The 20,118-nt window shown below is 46.4% G+C and overlaps 1 protein-coding gene across 2 annotated transcripts; it reads left to right on the top strand.

Moving 5' to 3' along the window:
- Positions 1 to 153: 153 nt before the first annotated feature.
- On the top strand, positions 154 to 20,086 carry LOC131592345 (GTP-binding protein 1). Of its 2 annotated transcripts, XM_058863784.1 has the most exons (13): positions 154 to 394; positions 5,602 to 5,713; positions 8,115 to 8,295; positions 9,327 to 9,675; positions 10,130 to 10,253; positions 12,193 to 12,307; positions 12,757 to 12,901; positions 12,994 to 13,176; positions 13,984 to 14,119; positions 14,663 to 14,841; positions 15,344 to 15,541; positions 16,658 to 16,699; positions 17,114 to 20,086. In XM_058863784.1, exons 1-13 carry the CDS (start codon positions 200 to 202, stop codon positions 17,204 to 17,206), a joined length of 2,052 nt encoding a protein of 683 aa, XP_058719767.1. In that variant the 5' UTR covers positions 154 to 199; the 3' UTR covers positions 17,207 to 20,086. The 2 variants fall into 2 exon arrangements, with proteins under 2 accessions (XP_058719767.1, XP_058719768.1); XM_058863785.1 differs by lacking the exon at positions 16,658 to 16,699 and having other exon boundaries at positions 155 to 394; positions 17,114 to 20,085.
- Positions 20,087 to 20,118: the final 32 nt, after the last annotated feature.

Raw genomic sequence — 20,118 nt, forward strand, 5'->3', positions numbered from 1 at the left:
AGCCGAGCTGGCAGTGCTTCTCCCATTGGCTTCGCGCGCTTCGGGGGGGCGTGGCCTCTCCTCATGAATAACCACGACTCCACCCTCTGTCCCCATGACAACATGCAAATTTAGCCGCTGCGCCATCAGTGATTGGCGGGCGCCGCCTTGGCGGGCCTGGGGGCGGTGCCGGGGCGGAGAGCCGGGCAGGGAAGGGAAGATGGCGGCGGCGGAGCGGAGCAGATCCCCGGTTCCTGGGGGGTCCCCGGTGCCGGCCTGTATGTTCGCCCCGGAGCCCGGCTCCCCGGGCGGACGGCCTCGCGTGGCGGCGGCTGCCTGTCCCCTCCGCGCAGCCTTCGACGGTGAGGACGGCGAGGCGCTCAACGGCGAGCCTGAGATCGACCTCACCAGTAAGGTAGGCCCGGCGGGGGGGCGGGCGGCGGCGAGCGCCATCACCCCGCCGGGCCCCCGCTGCTCTCGTCCCTGCCGGTCGGCCGTGCGCGGGGGGCTGCCCCCCGAACCTGACCGCTCCCCGCACCTCAGGAGAGCGAGAGGCTGGGGCCCGCCTGTCTCCGCCGGGACGGGAGGCTCCCCTGAGCGCTCCCCCGGCCCCAGCATCGCCTGGGCGGGCGGCAGAGCCAGCGGTGCCGTGTGGAGGCGGCCGGGAGAGGCGCAGTAAAGTTGTCCCGTACCCCGGCCGGGACGGGAGGGTGCTTGGCAGGTGCTCCGCCCTGCGCCTCCCCCGCCTCGGCTGCCCGGGGGGAATGGCAGCCCGCAGCCGCTGTAGCATCCTCAGGAAGCGCAGGGTTTGGAGCTGTCAGCTGCTGCAACGTCCCGCTGACGTTCGCCCTCCGCGCTGGGTCTTGTAGTTATCTCTGCTGCCAGTTGTACTAGTTCCTGGGACTTTCTTCACAATCTTAAAAGGAGGTCGGAGCTTGTAACTTTTGAGCATAGGAGCCCAGTGACAAGGGTGCCTTGCTCTAGCAAACAGGGTTAAGTCAACGCAGAAAGGGCTTGTTCACCTTGTGCAGCTCCTTTCTAGGATCCTAGTGACAAAACTGCGTGATGGTCTTGTTTCTGTCAGAACCAGTTCTCGTTTCTATCTTGTAGGAAGGTACATTGTAGTAATATGTGTGTGCCAGAGCCTGCCACAGACTACATTAACTGCCTTCTGTCACTGTCTTCTATTTTTTTCCCTAATTGGCTGATCTTTCAACTGCATGCCTTTTGCTGCCATGGGTTTGGTGTACTGTGGTGCTATCTCCTACTCTGAAGTCTCCTGAAAACTTAATTTGCTTCACTTGTAATTATGTGATCCAGAAGTCAGCATAGCTGGTGTTTACTCCTACACCTTCTGTCATCCCTCCTCTTCATGCTTCCAACTTAAGTTGTGCCAGAGTCCTGGACTTTCTTGCCCTCTATGCACAGGGAAAAGGGGAGAGGAATTCTCTGTGGATATGGAAACTTTTTTTTTTGTTAATGGTTATTTTACAATGTGGTACTGTATTAAAGCAAATGCTATGAAGATGTTTTGTAAGATAGTAAAGAACGGAAATCAAACCTGTAGTATCTATTGATTGTGCCTTAATGAGCTGGACAAGATTTTTATACAGGATGCCAATATTGATCTGTGCTTTGTCTTGGACGTGACTGCTGTGGAAGAGGGCCAAGGAGGATGCCAAAGGTTGCATCACTGATTCTTGACAGCCAGGAACCTGACCAAAACTCCGTCAAAGAGAGAAGAGTGCTTTTCTCCCACAAACTCACATTTGTGGTGTCAGTCTGTCTTCCATTCCTAGAAATCTGTGGGTGCTGTGGAGGTGGTAGGTAAGCAATTTTTCACCTTTATTACAATTTACATTTCCATAGAGCGTTGTGCACCTGCTGTCTTTTCCCTGGACTTTTCATTCATCCCCATCTTGGATAAGAGCTAAAACTGTGAGCTCTGCTCCATCTTTCAAAGTTAAGCTCCCACTGTGTGCTCAAAACAGCAATCCCATATGGTGAGAATGCAATAGCTAACCTGTGCCTCCCTGACCTCCCTCCCCCATATTTTTTGTCCTATCAGTTGAATTGTTCCACTCCAATCCCTACTTAAAATGGGTACTCCCATTACAATCAGTTTGTTTGATAGTTGCTAGTTCTGTCCTGGTCCTTCTAACCCTCCCCTTGGCTGTATTAATACTTTCCTCCCAGTCCTTTCCCTGTGCATAAGGTGAACTTATTTTAGGGAGGAACACCTTGGGATTCTGTTAGCAAGTGCACCTTGTCAGCTGGTCAGGGAAACAGTTCTGTTCATCAGCACAAATTCATTATCATGTTGATCTTAATGGGTGTTTGTTTTCCCTTCAGTGCACTTCAGCACACTGCAGCAGTAATCAACTTTCAGGTCAAAAACCATAGCACACAAAGCTAGTAGTGAAACTGATACTTAAAATACTAGATCTACATTGAGAACAGAACATAATAGCACCTGAACAATATATGTCTACAGGGCACAGAAAACAAAATATGACATTACACAAGGTACCTTTCCCCCAGCTTCTTGATGGCTGATGGTGGCTTTCCAGCCATGCAAAATGTCAGGCTCTGGTTTTCCAATAAAGAGCAGTACTATGTACCATACAGTATTTGGTTTACCCCTAATACTTATAGTTTGTGTGCCTCATGGAGGCAGGCAAAGCCACCTCTCCCCAGAGACTGGGAAGGGACTTGAGAGGTGGCATTTCGAACTTGTGAAATATGTTTCTTTCTGCTGTCTTAAGAATAAAACAATAACAGGTTGTTACTTTTTTGCCCCATAGGAAACCCGAGGTTGCTAGACCTGCATGGCTCCTACTGATAACTGCTCAGTGCCCAACAAAGTGGAAAGAACAAAAGTGAACAGCCTTTGACTTTGTGAAGACCTCTTAAAAGCATGCATTCATAGTGCAGGCATGGAGCGGTTGCTCAGAGGTGAAAAGCAAAAAAAAGCCAGAGGAGCCCATGGAGGGCTTTTTTTGACCAAGGAGATGGCAGAGAACAGGCTCTCTCCATCCAGGAAGCTAAAGAGATCTTAAAAACAGCACATAAGTCTTGCAATGACCAAGGAAACTGCACAACTGTCTGGGGCTGCGACTGCAGAAATAGTTGTCAGAAATGCTGAGTGGCATTGGAAGGTGTGATCCATGAAAGCTGCTATTTTATCTACACATACTTCTCTTGATGTCCTGCTGTGTCATATGAGCTGTAAGCTTCATCAGCTCTGGAGTAAACTTTGGAGGCAGTCTGCCACAGGAACACCCTTCAGGAGCACCTTTGCATGGCAGTGAAAGCAGCAGTGTGGGGGAGCAGTGTTGTGAGCTGATGTGAGTGAGCCTGTGCTGTCTGAGTGCCAGCCCTCCTGCCTGGCAACGTGAGGAAAGGGTACTATGAGCTGCTGAGTGCCTTGGTAGTTGTTCCAACACCCTGCCTGCTCACACTGCTGAAGCACTTGGACTCAGAAAAACAAAGCTGGTGATGAGGCTTGAAGAAACTGAAGTTAGTGTGCCCAGCGCTGGTGGCTCCTGCTATTTTATTGATCTTTCTGTGTGCTACAGCCTATTTAATAGATCTTTCTCAGTGTCTGGCTTGTGCTGGTCCACTGGCCTGAAGAGTGGGCTTGTCTGCTGTGCATCCAGGAATTCCTGAAAGTACTTGTAGGGCAAAATGAGCCCTACACATCAAAACACAGCCTTCCATTCCTGCTTGGATTGAGCCTCTCAACAGTTGCTGATTTTGCTCTGAATGCATTTACATCCAGTGGTTTCCCTCAAGAAGAAAATGAAACTGAAAGGAAAACAGAACTGAAAGAAAAACTAATAAAAGCAAAAGTCATTCTTTTATAGCATGAAATAGAAAGACTGTGACCTTGCAGCGCAGAGTGCTTTGGTTCTCTTTGCAGACCATGCCAAGTAGTTGAAAGGCTTAGGGGGGGCATGTGTCCAAAAGGGGCACGTGAAGGTGATTGTATCTCTTGTAGCTGTCTGGCCCTTGCAGACACATCCCTGCTCTCTGGGACCCTTAACATCTGTGGAAAAAGTTGCTTTGGCAGCCTTAAACTTTCTAACCAGTCCCTGCTGTCTATACTTCAGTGTCCCAGTATGCATCACTATGGTTTTGAAAGCTGCTTAAATGTTATTTGTGGGGGGTTGGGTTCCTTTACATTCTAGATTTCCAAAAAAGGCCTTCATCAAGTGTGTAATAGAGGTAGTAATAGTAGTGGTAAAGGTAGGTTCTCCTAGAAAACACATTGTCTTAACTGTGCTAAGCAAGTTGGGCTGTGTTAGAGAATGTTGGGCAGACTTCAGGATGTTATCATCAACTGAGCTAAACCATATGTTTTAGGCAAACATCTAATTTAGCATAGCTTTCAGTCTCAGTGCATAGTGAAGTGCTTCTTTCTGGATGTGATTTTGGGATGTGTATGCAGGGACAGCTGTGGATGTTACTGAGTGTTGGCATGGGTGTGCCTTCCCATAGGGCTCCTGGTGGGTGTCAGCCTTTAATAACTGTTACTAAAAGTGCCTTTTTCACAGAAATGTGTATCTCAATAGCTACAGCTATGAGGCTACTGTACTGGGATGCTCAGCCACCAACAGATTTGTAACCATGGAGGCAGCCAGAGAGCAGGTGGAGTGACTGATGGATGTCTCCTTGGTCTGTCACTGCCATGCCACCATTGTGGCTGCTCTGCAAGTGTCCTCAGCTGTACTGTGTGATCAGTGCAGGTTTCTGCTAGAAACACTGCTATACCGGTCTAGCAAAAATCATTCCTGAATCACTCTCTTATCCTCATTTTTTGCTTTGTTTCTATTTTATTTTTCCTTCTCATGATGTTCCTGCAGGGAAGGGCAAAGGAAGTTTGATTGCAATAGCTACAGTCAAAGTTTGTTGGTAGCACAGCTGCTGGCCTACAAAACTGCAGCTCTCCACTGCTGAGACCTCTAGATGTGCTCATACAAATTGCTTTGCATGTCTGCCCCTCAGCACTGTAGTGTGAAGTACCTAAAATTTGGAAATAATGCTTATTCATGTTCTCTCCTTTCCTTCTGTCCTCTCAGAAAACAGAAGGGAGCATCAAATATGGGAAGGCCTTAGGAGATGCTCTGGATTTTGGTGCCCAGGTGTTCTCTGCAGTGAGGTCTGGTTGGCTTTCTCTGGCTGTGCAGTCATGTGTTAGGGGAGCAGCAGCACTCCGCAGCAGAGAGTGTGGAGTACCCAGCTAAGAAATTTTTGTGGAGAAAATATCTGCTCCCCTTTCTGTTTTCCTTGAATGAAAACATACTGGAGTGTTCACTTAAATGTGGCTTTTAAACATTGGTTACATCAAAATGAGATGCTTGGTGTTCTTACTTGCTTTGAAGTGTATTTTCCTGCATAAATGAACTCTGAGCTCAGACAAACAACCTTGTGTGGTGTCACAAGGAAATAGCTGTCAGCAAAACTGGTTTAAAAAACAAAACAAAACCACCACAAAGCGGTCCTGGAAATATAGTCGTTCTCTTTCAATAAAGCACACAGATTGATTGTGCTTGTAACTGAAGCTGGTTTTGAAATTGTTTGCCTGACATCTGCAAATGGCTGTTCAATCTTTTTTTCCAGCTGGTGATGGTGAGTCCAACTTCAGAGCAATATGACAGTTTGCTCCAGCAGATGTCAGAGAGGATTGATGAGGGATGTGGGGAGACCATCTATGTCATCGGACAAGGATCAGGTGAGTATAGCTTCCCCAGCAAAACAACAAAAAAATATTAAAATTGTAAGAAAAACCTGGTTTATTTAACTAGGCTGCTGCTGAAGGTAATACTTACTTTTCATAATAACTTGAAAATGTCCATAAAATATAGCAGAATATGTGGGGCAGATTCTTTTATCTTATTCCTGCCAACAACTGTCTCATGTAGTGGAGCTAAATAATTTTTTTTATAAAATCATGGAAGTTCTTGTTTGGAAATAAGGCATATCTTGTCTGAGCACACCATGAAAAAACAAAGAATCTACAATTATAGTAACAGCTTTAGTATAGATGTCCTTAATGTCTGTGAAGGTCTTGTTCTGTCTGATTTTTTTCACTGTTCCGTTGGAAATGACATATTTTTACCCCACAAGAATGTATTACAGATACTTCATATAGCCAAAATACGTGCTGCTGACTTTTTTTGTTAGTATGTGTCTACTATGGAGGGAAAAGTTTTCCTTTGCTCAGCATAAGACCTTTATTGTCAAGTTGTCTTGCATGTGACTGCAGTCATTTGCCTTTGCAGATTTTAGCAGTTAGCATGGATTACATTTTTGTTCTTTTTGACAATTTGAATATTTGCATCTGATGCTGGTGAAATAATATGGAGCATGCCCTTGCTTTGGAATTGAAATTTCTGAATATGAAATAGTTGTCAATGGTTATCATAAGGCAAAAAGCATGTTTCAGGTACCGGATATCTACTGAATATAAAGTTGTCATGATCAGACATTTGCTGTGTTTGAGGAAGAATATGAAACCCTGCCAGGGTTGGCTAAAATAATGGAGGGAGGGAGCTGTGTAACCTCAGAACTGCGTGCTTTTTGGGTTTTCTTGGAGTTTTGTGAAGCAGCCAACATAGAGGAGAAGCCAGAATTAGATGGCCAGTGTCCATGCAGCCAATATCACGGGGGATTACGCTCTTCCCTTGGTGTTTGGGATAAGCACATCTGCAGTGGAGATCTAGCTAGTCAGGCTACTACCTGCTTTCTCTTCTCAGATACCTTGTGAGAGTGTTAAGTGGTGGTTGTTGCAATGATTTACTTAGAAGTAAGCATTTGTTTCTTAAAATATGAGGTTAAACTTCTGACTTCATTTTGGGTTGCAGTATAGTCAAGGAAGATGGGGATATTTTCAACAGAGAAAGGATCTTGGTATCCCTGCCACTGTCGCTCCTTCTCATTCCCTTTGAGCATTTTTGATTTTGATAATCCCAGATACCCAACTCAGCTGACTGAGAAGCAATTGAAGACTGCCACAGGAAGATTATTAATTGACCGGTAGTGACCTTTCCCTTTCTCCCTTGGGTCTTGCCCTCTCCTGTCCCCTACTTCTTTTTCCCCTCCTATAATCCAAGACTTGTTTTGATTTTCCTCAGTCTCAGCCAGCTTATGAGCAAGGTTGGAAATCACCCAGTAACTCTGCTAGTTTTAGAGCTGGGCAGTAATTAAAATGCTGATAAGTTCATGCAAACTGCAGTTCCTGCTTACCAGCCAATGAGTCAGCCATGCATATGAACATGTACACACAGCAATAACTTTGGTCATCTGGGTGCAGTGTGGCTCTCCACCTTTGTATGTTGATTTGTGGGAATTTTTTACCCAGAGAGGAGATTCTGGGGTCAAATCTATGCATCTTCACAGCACCTGGATTGGGAAAAACACAGTGGTGGCCTTGACCTTATCTAGATAGTTGTCACTGGCATGCTCTGACCATCAGATTTTTGCTGGGTTAGCTGCTCAGAGGAACCAGTGCCTCCTTGCTTTTTTCTGGTCTTGTGTGCTGTCAGTATTTCTTTCAAGTGCTAAGATGAAGGCAGTGAAACATGCCAAAAACATTGTTTTAACTGGAGGACATGGGGTCTAAAGAAGTTGCTGTGCAGGTCAGACTTGCAGAAAATGTTTATATGGGGTGTGGTTTTATAAAATAAGCTGATTGTTTACAGTGGTCCCACATTTACTGGCTAATTGTGGTGATGCTTCACTCATGCTTTCCTTTTGTTAATGCTTTTACCTTTTCTTTCAATGTGAGAGGAGATACTTTATCTGACTGAAGGACACAAAGTACCTTCAGCACCTGAAGTAAGGGAATTAGACAGAAATGTGTCTTTCTTGCCAATCCCTACATACTTGCTTGTAAAAATCATGAAGAAAACTCCTCTAGTTGAAAGCTGGTGCTTTTCTAGTGTCTTTTAAGAGTTAAAGTGAAGACCATCCGTTTTTATTTTGTGCCAAGGGTGTTTATTCTGTGTACGTGGCTGACATCTCCAGCTCACATTAATCCCGATGGGTATGAGGGTCCCAGGCAGGATGAGATCGCTGCTGCCTGTTGCAAGGTGGTGCTCACTGACTGCCCTTTGTCTCCTCAACACCACCAGATGGGACTGAGTACGGGCTAAGCGAGGCAGACATGGAGGCGTCCTATGCCACGTTGAAGAGCATGGCAGAGCAGATCGAGGCAGACGTGATCCTCCTGAGGGAGCACCAGGAGGCCGGGGGCAAGGTGCGCGACTACCTCGTTCGGAAACGTGTGGGTGACAACGACTTCCTGGAGGTCAGGTGAGGAGCCGGGTGGAGACAGGGTTAGTCAGCAGCTCAGCTGCATTTTTACCGTGTGAGCAGTGTGTGCTGCTGAGCCAGCAACGCCGCTTGGAGTCTGGGTGTTGGAGCTACCCAACAAAGGGTGTCGAGCTTGACCACTCCTTGCTGATGAAATTGCCTTTTTGTTGTTGCTGTGTCTTCTGTGAGCAAACTGTTGGTGGAAATTTGTCTGTGTTTAGCAGAGGGCTGTTGCTCTCTGGGTGACAGCCTCACAGCTGGGGGCATCTTTTGTGTGTTGGGTTGCCAGAGGGGAGTCCCGTGTGCACATGTATGTATGCACACTGCTAGAATACACTACTTTTGACAAAGGATCCAGTTCTGTTCCAAGACTGTGATGATCCAAGTCACCTTTTAATGGACATATACTCGCTTATATAACATAACTTGAGAGTCTGCCCAGGCCTGGATGGAGAGGATTTCTAACATTTGCCAACAGCCATAATAGCCACATTGATTAGAGTCAAAGAAGGAGCTTAGTGGAGGATATGGCTTTCTCCTAAAATATTTCACTTCTTTTTCAGCTCATCCTTTTTGTGAGAACAATGATTTTAATTTTTGTGCTCTACTTAGCGCTTGGTCCTGTTGCAACATGAGAAATGTGAGAGGTGTTCTAGACCAAGTTGGGATTTAGTCTTCCTTTTGAATTGCCACAGTGTTTATGTTGGATTGCAGAGACAAGGAGTTGGAATAGAGATGCTCTGTGTGGCATCAAGCAATGTCACGTTCATTTGACTATGTTCTGGACACCAGTGGCATGTTTCCACATCCCAGTCTCCAGAGTCTGGGATCTCCACTGTTAGATGATAAAACTAACTGTAGAAGAATCTCTGCTCTACTTGTGGAACTTTAACATTTTTAAATCTCTATTTGAAGGATAGGGAGCAAAAGCCAGTTATTTGCAGGAGCAGTGATCTTCGGGTCTTTTTGATCACTTGTTCATTTCTTCAGGTACCATATTTTACCATGCTCCTTTTTCCTTTCCCCTGCAGGGTAGCAGTGGTTGGCAATGTGGACGCAGGGAAGAGCACCTTGCTGGGTGTCTTGACTCACGGCGAGTTAGACAATGGCCGGGGCTTTGCTCGGCAAAAGCTCTTCCGCCACAAGCACGAGATTGAGTCAGGCCGCACCAGCAGTGTGGGCAATGACATTCTGGGCTTTGACAGCGAGGGCAACGTGGTGAACAAACCTGACAGCCACGGTGGCAGCTTGGAATGGACAAAGATCTGTGAGAAATCCACCAAGGTCATTACTTTCATTGACCTGGCTGGTCATGAAAAATACCTGAAAACCACCGTCTTTGGCATGACCGGCCACTTGCCTGACTTCTGCATGCTTATGGTAGGTAGCAAGAAAGATGGACCATACCAGCTGGAGTGGGGCTGTTCACAGCTTTAACAACCTCAACTTCTTTATTGTTGCAAAATGCCTGTAGGGTTTTGGAGCAAGGCAGTGTCTCAGAGTGCAGGAGAGCAGAAGCCTCTTGTGGCCATCTGTCCTGTATTGTCAGGCAGGTGCCCCAGGACTGTCAGTCCCAGACAGGCCCAAGGTTTGTGATTCTTGAAAATGGAAAGATTTCTGAATTTTGGAAAACCTTGTTAAAACTGGGGAGAAATGAGTCAGTACTCTGCCCCAGTGTCCAGCAACATCTGAGATGAGCTGGGTCTGGTCATACAGCCCCAGTGGCACATCTGCTACCTAATCACTACTGCATGTCTGACACAAGGCCTTCTCTGTAATCCATCTTACTGAAGAAGGAACACTGACATCCCTGTGTTTTATATCTCTGGTGTAGGTTGGGAGTAATGCTGGGATTGTTGGAATGACCAAGGAGCACTTAGGCCTGGCGCTTGCACTTAACGTTCCTGTCTTTGTTGTGGTGACCAAGATTGACATGTGCCCTGCCAACATCCTGCAAGGTGAGTCTTACAGGCTCACTCCCAGGCTGTTTCTTACCTCTGTATGTGTTGCTGTCCTCTGCTCGGGTTCAGGAATTACAGCTGGAAGAAAGCTGCTTAATCTGGTTCTGTCTGCATCCTAAACACCTTTCAGAAATCTGTCCTTTTCCCTTGCTCATTTTGCAGGTGGTTGACTTATATTCACCATGTCAAACTTACCCGTGCTGGGAACTCAGCTGAGCAGCCCAAATGTGTTTGCTACAAGGTTTTACTTATTGAGCTCTAAGAGGAGCAACATACAATTGGAGTCTGGGCTTTGCTTTCTCTCTGGGTATTTAAACCTGGAGGAAGAGTCTGGAAGTTCTCTTGAAAGCTGCTTTCCTCCCTGCCCTCGGTTTGATTGTGATCATAAGCTGTGATTGGACTTGATCTCCTGCTGCTATTAGTGAAGGGGCAGCTGCTTGTTACCTGCTGCTCACCTGGGCACTTCTCAGGTATGCTGGCATAACTACAGCAGCTCCTTCCTCTTGTCTGAACAACCAACCAACACTTAATAAATCATGGTTTAAAGCAGCTACATATGTAGGCTGTGGTAGCAGGATGGGAGGCAGGACTAGACACAAGCAGAGATTGCAATAGGTAGCATGGGCTAGTGATTTTTTTCTCAGCAGAGTTAAAGCACCACCTCTAACCCCAGCAGTGTCCCATTAACCCATGCATGACATGTTTTCAGGCTGTGACCTATTCTCACTTTTAAAATTCTCTTTAAGCATTTTTCACACCTTCAGAAACATGCTGTGGTTAATTGGAGCACTGGGTTTTTTTGACAATCAGTCCTAAGAATCAGGGAAGCGAGTGCTCCTGGTACTGTCTGTAGTTCAGTTCATTATTATAAAAATCCTAAATATGTTTCAGGCAAATAGATGCATGTGATCAGAAGATAATCTGTATGTCTCTATACTAGATATTTGGCAATTAAATGTAAGGCCTGTCCATAAGATAATAACTGGGAAGGAAGGAGAGAACCTTTGGCTCAGCATGAGGAGAGAAGAGCTGCTCTTGGGAGAAGCTACTTCTGTGACATGCTCTGTTTAAAGTAAATAGACTCAAGATTTGACTCAAGTATATCTGTGAAGAGCAGATGGCTCTTCAGATTAGATATTTGTGTTTCTGTATCCAAAACATTACTTTCCCATAGGCAATCATTTGTTTACAAAAACACATCTAATTGGATGACAATTGTAGAACATAAATGATTTCCTCTTTTAAGCCCTTAGTACCCTTTTCTGTTTTTTCTTTGTTTATTGTCAGGCACTTAGTAGGAGGTTGATGCTAGTGCATCAGGTAATGTCCCTGCTGGCTGCTGGATATGAGGCTTAGAAAATAAACTAAAAAGAGGCAAAAGCTGAAAACTGGGAGCTATGAGATTTGTCCCAAAACACTGATTTCTGAATCTGGTCCACCCACAGTGTCCTAGTCTATGATGATAATCTTTACCTCTTTCATGCATCTCCAGCTTCCAATGGCAACTTAACTGCCAGGGAAAATGTATTGAGGTTTGCTTGGTCAAAATTGATTTCCAGTTCTCATATTCTCAAACATTTCTGTCACTGAGCCCTGATTTTCAGTCAATTCATTATGAAAAATCCTTTCTAGAAAGAGGAAATACTTTGTAACTGCTTAAAGCTACTAACAGACAGCTATGAAATGTCTACTTCACAGCATTGCAAACTTGTCTGTCTGTTCATGTATGGCGTCGCTTGGCAGCAGGCTACCTGGCATGAAATGGAATGGACCCTAAGTCCTACCTGGGCTGCAGCAAACTCAGTCTCACCTTTAGCCATCTTCTCCTGTCATATCTGTGGCCAGAGCACCCGTCTCCCTTCGGGGAGAGACCCCACAAAAGTGGTTTGTAAAGACGGGAGATGCTGCCCTAACAATATTCATTTCACCCTTTAAGAAACCCTGAAGCTGTTACAGCGACTGCTGAAGTCCCCAGGGTGCAGGAAGATTCCCGTGCTGGTTCAGAGCAAGGATGATGTCATTGTAACAGCCTCCAACTTCAGCTCAGAGAGGTAACGGGAGTAGAGGAGAACCATTTCTCTTTCAATCCTGTGTGGAGACTGGGTGAGGAGATTCAGAGAGTCCCATTGTCTAGATGTGTGAAGGATGCATCTGCCATGTGGTGTGTTGATTCCATAAGTGTGTTGATTTTGAGGTTGACCTGCTTGTGTTCCCCCCTCTAAGGCAGAAGTGAGTGGCTGCTTCTGGGCAGTCTGCAGAAGACGGCAGGGCATTCGGCTGCCCTTCCTTCAGAACCTTACACCTTTTCCCAAATGTCATTGGAAGGCAGAGGCAATGTTGCAGGTTTTCAAATGGGGTGTTGTGCATCTGACTGCTTGCCAGCCTCTCCCTTCCTAGCACTGTGTATTGAATTAGTCCCAAGATTTTGGATGTCTCCCTACATGTGGAAAGCCAGGTAGGAAGGTGAACTAACTCCATTTTCATCAATTTTCCTTTACAGGATGTGCCCAATTTTCCAGATTTCAAACGTTACTGGGGAGAATCTAGATTTGCTGAAGATGTTTCTTAATCTCTTGTCTCCACGGACCAGTTACAGGGAAGAAGAACCAGCAGAATTCCAGATAGACGATACTTACTCTGTCCCGGTAAGGGGCCTGGTATTTGGAAGAATATTCTAGAGCTCTTCTGCTGGCCTCGTAGAGTAACCACGATTACTGTTCTTTCTTTTTTGGCATAGGGTGTAGGAACAGTTGTGTCTGGGACGACACTGAGAGGCCTAATCAAGCTAAATGACACCCTGCTGCTGGGGCCAGATCCCCTTGGCAACTTCCTCCCTATTGCTGTCAAGTCCATCCACCGCAAGAGGATGCCTGTCAAGGAGGTGCGGGGAGGCCAGACTGCCTCCTTTGCCTTAAAGAAGGTAAGATTATCTCCTCTAGACCCCCAGAACAGGAACTGTCCTCTTTATTTTTGAGTGTTCTCAGAGTTCAGCTGCAGTAAGGCTGTTTCTACAAACATCAGCTGCCTCATTTTGCAGTGGAATGGAATCCCATAGAATCTCTGTGGTTCCACATCCTGTTTTTCCCCCCTAGGAGCTGCCAGGGGATAGCAATGCCACTAGATAATGATGTTTGAGATATTTAAGAAAGTGGAGGCATTGCAAGCAAACTCTCCTTTTGTGCTGGAACTGCATTAGTAGCCTGGCCAGCATATTTACACTACTCCTCTTGGCTTGTAGGACCAGCTGCATGGTTTGGGATTTAAAAATCAGCAACATTTGATATGACTCCTCTTGCAAAAGGTTTCTGTCTATAGAAGCTGCACTGATTTTAAGGGGATATAGTTTAAGATAGACCATACTTCATGTGTTCAGGCTTATCATGTTATATTAACAGACATCATGATTTTGGAGAGATCATTTTCTTGGATAATGTGCAACCAGGATGTATGTTTTGCTTTTAAAGGATCAGTGAGGTAAATGTGTCAAGTGTCCAGCATTTCCACTACTTTAAAGCTTCCTTATAAACTTCAGCTGAATTTGATTTTTGCAACCTTTACATAATACCCTATACATAACATACAGCTATGCAGCTCTTGCTTTGCCTTTTGCTGGGCATGGGATAGTATCTGTAAAATCCCTTAGGATTCTGCTGGATGCAGTCAGCCAGAGCAGCAGATTTCTTCCCTGGAGAATCATGCTAAGGTTTTTTGTGCCTCTGCTTTTCAGATCAAGCGTTCTTCCATCCGGAAAGGCATGGTAATGGTGTCACCCCGCCTGAATCCACAAGCATCATGGGAGTTTGAAGCAGAGATCCTGGTGCTCCATCACCCCACCACCATCAGCCCACGATATCAGGCCATGGGTACGTGTGTCATTGTTGGTTTGTCTTTGTTTCCCGTTGGTAGCAGTTTGTATCAGATCTAGCGTAAGATAATTTTGCTCCTGATGTCTCTGACAACCTGAATATATATATATACCATAGTTCCTAGTTTTACCTTTCCCAGCTTTGTGGAAGAGAGGGAAGGGAGCTTACAGAGGAGAGTGGAGGAGACTATAAGCTAAGAAGGAGATGTGTGCCCTCAAGTGTACTTGGAGCCTGACTGTGCTATATCTCCATGGTGGAAAGATTCTCCACTTTCAAATGCTGATGGAAAGATTGATTTTGGGTACTGCCCTGTAGCCCAGCTGCTTAGTGTGTAGGATTCTGTTGAGGGTGCTTCAGGACAGGCACAATTTGAAGGCAGCTGTTCTAGCTTACCTGCGTGTTCTTTTTGGGGATGGAACAAAGGCAGCTGCGTGACCCTGATGGTCTTTGCTGTAGGGTGAGGAGGTGCCTCAGATGTTTCTGAAGCTCATTCCACTAATGGGCCTGGCTGCTGAAAGCCTTTGTGCTTTACATTCACAGTGCATTGTGGCAGCATCCGTCAGACGGCCACAATTCTCAGCATGGACAAGGACTGCCTGCGGACAGGGGACAAAGCCACGGTGCACTTCCGCTTCATCAAAACCCCGGAATACTTACATATAGACCAGCGGCTGGTCTTCCGGGAAGGCCGCACCAAAGCTGTGGGTACCATCACTAAGGTAAAGGCTGCTGAGACCCACTTGCTTTTGCCCATTAGCTACTTCTTACACTGAGAAGCCAGCGGGAGAATCCGGATAGCTCTGGAAAATTGAGGGAAGAGGCTGTGCTTCAACCACAAGCATCAGCCCTGACGTGGATTGAGGATGACCGATGTGCTTTGTCATGTGGTGGGTCTTCAGCTGGTGTGAATGAGGGAATGCAAAGGAAAGGGCTGAGCCACATGCTGCTGGTTCTTAGGGCTCAGTCTCTTTCTGACATCTTGTAGCTGGTTCGTTTGAGTCACGTTGTGGAGGTTATAGTGTTACCTCAGCCAAGTGGCCCTTTCCAAGGGTGGAAGATCAGCGGTCTAGGTTTCTTTGAATAGCTGCTGCTGCATTCTTCTCCTTATGGTTATTTTTACAAATTCTCCTGAGGCTTTTTGTTAAAAAGCAGCATTGAACCTCGCCAGATCAGCCTGACTATTTTAATGCTGAGTTTGGCCTCTTCCTTTGCAATTTGCAGCTACTCCAGACCACCAATAACTCACCAATGAACTCCAAGCCACAGCAGATCAAGATGCAGTCAACGAAGAAGGGAGCTGTTACGAAACGAGAGGATGGTGTTCCCACCACTGGGACGGCAGCTGGAGGCCCAGCAGCTGGGGATGAGGCCCCCTCAACAGCTGCAGCACCACTGACACCTACTGCCCTGCAACCATTGGTAAGTGAGGAAAATACCATGTCTGTCCTAGCTGTTTGTGTCCTGATTTCACTTGTTGAGGAAGGGCACTCAAAAGCACAAGAATTATCCCCTCATACCTCAAACTCACCTTGCCACAGAATCAAATAGAAGTATAAGTTAGTCTCACAGCAAGAATCATAGTTCTCTGATGACTGGATGACTTCATGGCTGACCTTCCAGCAGACAGCAGCTCAGGGTACTGGGACAATTCAGGTTGGACCTCAGGAAGTGTCTAGTCTAACCTCCTCCTTTAAATAGGATTAGCTGTGAGGTCAGACCAGGTTGCTCAGGGTTTTATCCAGTCATGTCTTAAAAACCCCCCAAGGAGGAAGACTGCACAACTTCCCTTGGCAACCTGTTCCACTCCTTTGACCATGTGCACAGTGAAGAAGTGTCTCTGTAGACCCAGTAGCTGAACTAGTGAAACATCTAACACCCAGTCACAGAACGAGTCCTTGATGTCTGAATGAGAGCTAGAATATCCCTCCACTAGAGAAGTTACAACCTAAGTATTAGGCATAGGTCATCTGCCCTGATGAAAAATAAGGATGGGGATATCCAAGAAGGAAAGGTTTTACATTTCTCTTTAGAGACATTTATCCAGGTTGTTTTGTTGGTTAGGACTTCTCAGTTCAGCTTGTCCATGCAGGATACTTCGTCTTTCCGGCCTGAAAGGAATGGAAACTCAATTCTCACTGCAGGCTTTGGGAGCCTACTGGTCAGCTTTAGTACTGATAGAAGAAAAGTCTTCGCCTTGAGGGCACTTCCTCAGGAAGTGAAGTGTTCAGGAACCGATTCTGTCAAGTGACAGGGTGTTCCCCTTCTTAATTCTAACTACATTAGTTGCCATGGTCAAATCTCACCCTCTTGAGCCAGACTGCTTATCAAAGGGGGCCCCCTGGCAGGGGTTCTCTCCCTCTCCATATGCCTGGGGCTTCACACCAGTCCTCCATCTCGTCCTTGTCTTTTTGTAGTGTCACTGTGGTTGTAAATAATGGTCCCAGCTTGCTCTTTGTTTCATCCCTCCCCCTGAGACTCTGAGTTGCTTTTGTTCTTGCTTACGTCTTCCTCTCTCTCCTTGCTGCGTCCCCTCAGCCTGCACTGGATGAAGAGCCCCACATCCGTGAGGGCAATAAGGTATTTGGCTGCACTCAGAGAAACAGTGGCTTTGCTGAGGTCGGGTGAGCCTGAGAGACATGCTAGGGGGTGGGGGGCTCTCCTTCAATTCTGCACAAAGTCAAGGGAGCCTGAGGCTTTGATTTCCTGTATGCAGAACCCCATGGCACCTGCTGGCTCTCATGGGAGTGAGAAACTTGGGAAATCAAAGTCTTCCCAGCTTGAAGGGCAAAACTTTGTGGTGCATCTGTCTCTCCTCCTTCCCTTATGGTGCGTCTGTCTCCCTCCTGCCTTATTTCCTTCCTGCAGTGGTAGAAAGCTGATCAGTCACAACTGCCCTGCTGCTGTCTGAATGTGTGTGATACATCTGAATTCCTGCTGTGTGATATCTCAACTGAGGGGTTGCTTCTCACTAAAGTCAGTCTTGTTTTTCAGTCAAAAGTCGGAGGAGGAGGCCGTCGACGTGGGGGTCAGCGCCATAAAGTGAAATCTCAGGGAGCCTGCGTGACTCCTGCCAGTGGCTGCTGAATTTCTTATTCCTCCTCTCTCTGAGGAATTCCTCCCCTTCCCTTCATTTCTTATCCAAAAGATCCAGAGCAGCGTAAACCAAAACCCATCCCAGCTGATTGGCTGCAGAAGAATCGTCCCTCCTCCCTGCAGGAAGCGATGGCGAGGAGAATAATTTATAAGCTAATGAAGGTGATAAGACAGAGAACTGAGTAACTGACACCTTCCTCCTCCCCGTGTCGACACATTTTTGTACATCATGGGCTTAGTTTTTATTCTTATTAGTTTTTATTATATTTTGTGTGCATGAAGATGAGAGGGGAGTCTGGATAGAGCTGCAAAGAGCCAGTTAGTTGCCTCCCTCCTCCCTCACCCCTTTCTATCCACAGGACTTGCTGCTTTCCCCTATTTGCTGTCTCAGATCCAGGGGTTATCAGATGCCTGAAATTTCAGACTTGAAAAGGTTAAAAGAGGTTGTTTATGATGGCTCCATGGAGCATCATTTCATCACCACTGTGGCCTTGTGCCAAATATGTTTTGGATTCCCTCCCTCTTAAACTATTTCTAAGTGGATTTAATTTAATGTTGTAATGACTGAAGTTTGAAGGAGATGGTAAGAAAGTTCCTTAGTTGGAGATCTAAGAGGGAAACAAACTACAAAGCAGTTGTTGATGTTAAGTTCAGGGATCCTATGCTCTATCTCCTCAAATAATAGCACTTAAAATTTTAACTAGCAACAGAGTTAAATGGACAGACATTTACCCACCCCATTTCCTTTCCCATCGTGCTGCTTTTCCTAGTGTTTGTTCAGTGCACATTGGAGCAAATCTAACCTGCCTCTTAAGGCTGCAGCAGCTCCACTGACAGTATTAAGAACAGTGCAGGAGCACTCAGTCCGTCCCTTGAGCCAGAGAAAGCCTTCTCACCTCGATGGACAGAAGTCACAGGTGGCAGGATACCTTTGGAACAGAGACACCAGGCTAACATGACCTCCCCTTGATTTTGTTTACTCCAAGATTTCCAAAACCTTTTTGGAACTCACAGGCCAAACTTTACCATGGCAGAGGTAGGATTTGTCTTCTCCCTTCTTGGCCAAAGAGGGGAGTGTGACAAATTGGTACCAAATTTATAGAAGTGCTTTGAAGATTGGAAGTACATGGTAATTTTTCTGACTTTCATTGAATTTTTTTTAAGGTTTTGTTTTTTTTAATGAGAAATTCTGACTTCTCCAAGAAGGCCCTGCAAGGACAGATTACAAATTACTGTAGAAATGTTTTTTTTAACCATTATTGAGTTTTTCAAGAGATTGATTCCCTGCTTATATTGATCTCTTTTCTTCAAACCCTGCCTCCTCGCTTGGCTCCGGTGGGGACAGGAATTATTGTCTACTAGCTTGTGGTGAGCTCTGGGAGCGTGGTAGCATTTTGAGGAGGAGGTGGCATCCTCAGCAAATCATGGCTCTCCCCGGCAGGCGCGGTCAGGCTCAGTTTCTCTGAGGGCTTCCTCCTCCAATGAAGGACTTCTATTTTAATTAGAGAGAGACTGCAAAGTTTCTGTCCCTCCTTAGCGGGTTGTTCCTGTTCCTCACTCTGTGTCACCTGTGTAGAGCTCATTCCAGCTCACCTTGTGACTCGGGGTAGGCTTCCAGGCTGGCTGAGTGGCTGAGCGCATCTCCCGCTGCCAACACCAGCACTCCAAGAGCATTAAGCGGCACGGGAGAGGCGAGAAACGTGGTTTGGAGATGAGGGTCCTTTGCCTTAGAGACTGCAGTGGGTGGAAGGGGGAGGTCAGACAGTCCTTTTCCAAGCTATGTGCCTAAATACCAGCACTCTCCTGGCGAGGGAGGAACTATAGGCGGCTACAACACTAATAGCACCCGCATTGTGAGGGGGTGTGAGGTGTGGCTAAGCAGGGCGTGAGGGCCTGGCTTGTTTGTCTTCTGGCCCTGGTAGCAGCATCAAACTGCATCTGATTTCACTGCCCTCTGCTTCTTAGGGGAGCAGGGAGCTCCAGGCGGTTTTCTCTTTCTCCATTCCTTGTGCTCCAAATGAAGGAGACTACCAAGACTGAAAGAAGGTTCACTTCAATTTGTGCAAAGGAGGTGGTGTGATCTCTCTTTTGTGACCAGCATTTACAGATCACTCAGGCTGGTGTGATCTATAAAATAAATTTTAAAAAAGTTTGTTCCAAGTAAAAAGGTGTCTTCTTGATTTTTGTCCCTCTGGAAAACCAGGCTGAAATACAGAGGAGGAAGCAGGTTTGCCTGGCATCAAGTTCCTTTGCTGGCTACAAGAGGAGGCGGTGCTCATAGTGATGGCAGGGCAAGGCATGGCATAGCACAGGAGAGCTGCTGCTGAGCCTCTGCACAGCCCTGACAGCTTTTACTCTGGCCAAAATGAAGTGCACCTTGGTGGGCAGTGGTAAAATGAGAGCATGCGTGTGGTGTGAGGTGTGCTGCGTGAGATGGGTGTGAGTGGGTGTGAAGAGCAGCTCTAGCAAATCACTTGGGGCCAGCCCCATGACAGCACTTGCAGTGCTTCTGTACTCTGCTCCCTGAGGCATGCACCTCACCTGCTCCTGCAAATACAATGGGGCTCTCCAGGGTTTGCAAGGAGCCTTTTTCTGTCTCCTCAATTGGACTCAGAGGTTCACAAAGGCTTTTTCTGCTCTCCACCCTTTCATAGGTAAGTGTTGGGCTGTGGTAGCTGGAGCTGAGACCCAGACAGCCTTTCTCCTGGAGACAGGAGGAAAGCCTGGCCATAGTGTGGTCTTCTGGGAGGAGCTGTATGGGTATTCCTCAACAAGCCTTCCTCCAAGCCCAGGTTAAACAGACAAGGTTGTGACCCTCCTCAAGCCAGTTCAATTTTGTATTTTTCAGCCTTTTTTATGCACTAAGTTAACTTTCTCATGCTAAGGAAAATTATTTTGCTTGC

Source organism: Poecile atricapillus, chromosome W, assembly GCF_030490865.1.
Source record: "Poecile atricapillus isolate bPoeAtr1 chromosome W, bPoeAtr1.hap1, whole genome shotgun sequence".
NCBI lineage: Eukaryota > Metazoa > Chordata > Aves > Passeriformes > Paridae > Poecile > Poecile atricapillus.

Excerpts from the sequence above, each read along its gene's own strand:
- LOC131592345 (XM_058863784.1), top strand. The coding sequence starts at position 200 with ATGGCGGCGGCGGAGCGGAGCAGATCCCCGGTTCCTGGGGGGTCCCCG. Across the intron at positions 13,177-13,983 it reads CCTCCTTTGCCTTAAAGAAG|ATCAAGCGTTCTTCCATCCG; the intron begins GTAAGATTATCT and ends TCTGCTTTTCAG. Across the intron at positions 16,700-17,113 it reads ACATCCGTGAGGGCAATAAG|TCAAAAGTCGGAGGAGGAGG; the intron begins GTATTTGGCTGC and ends CTTGTTTTTCAG.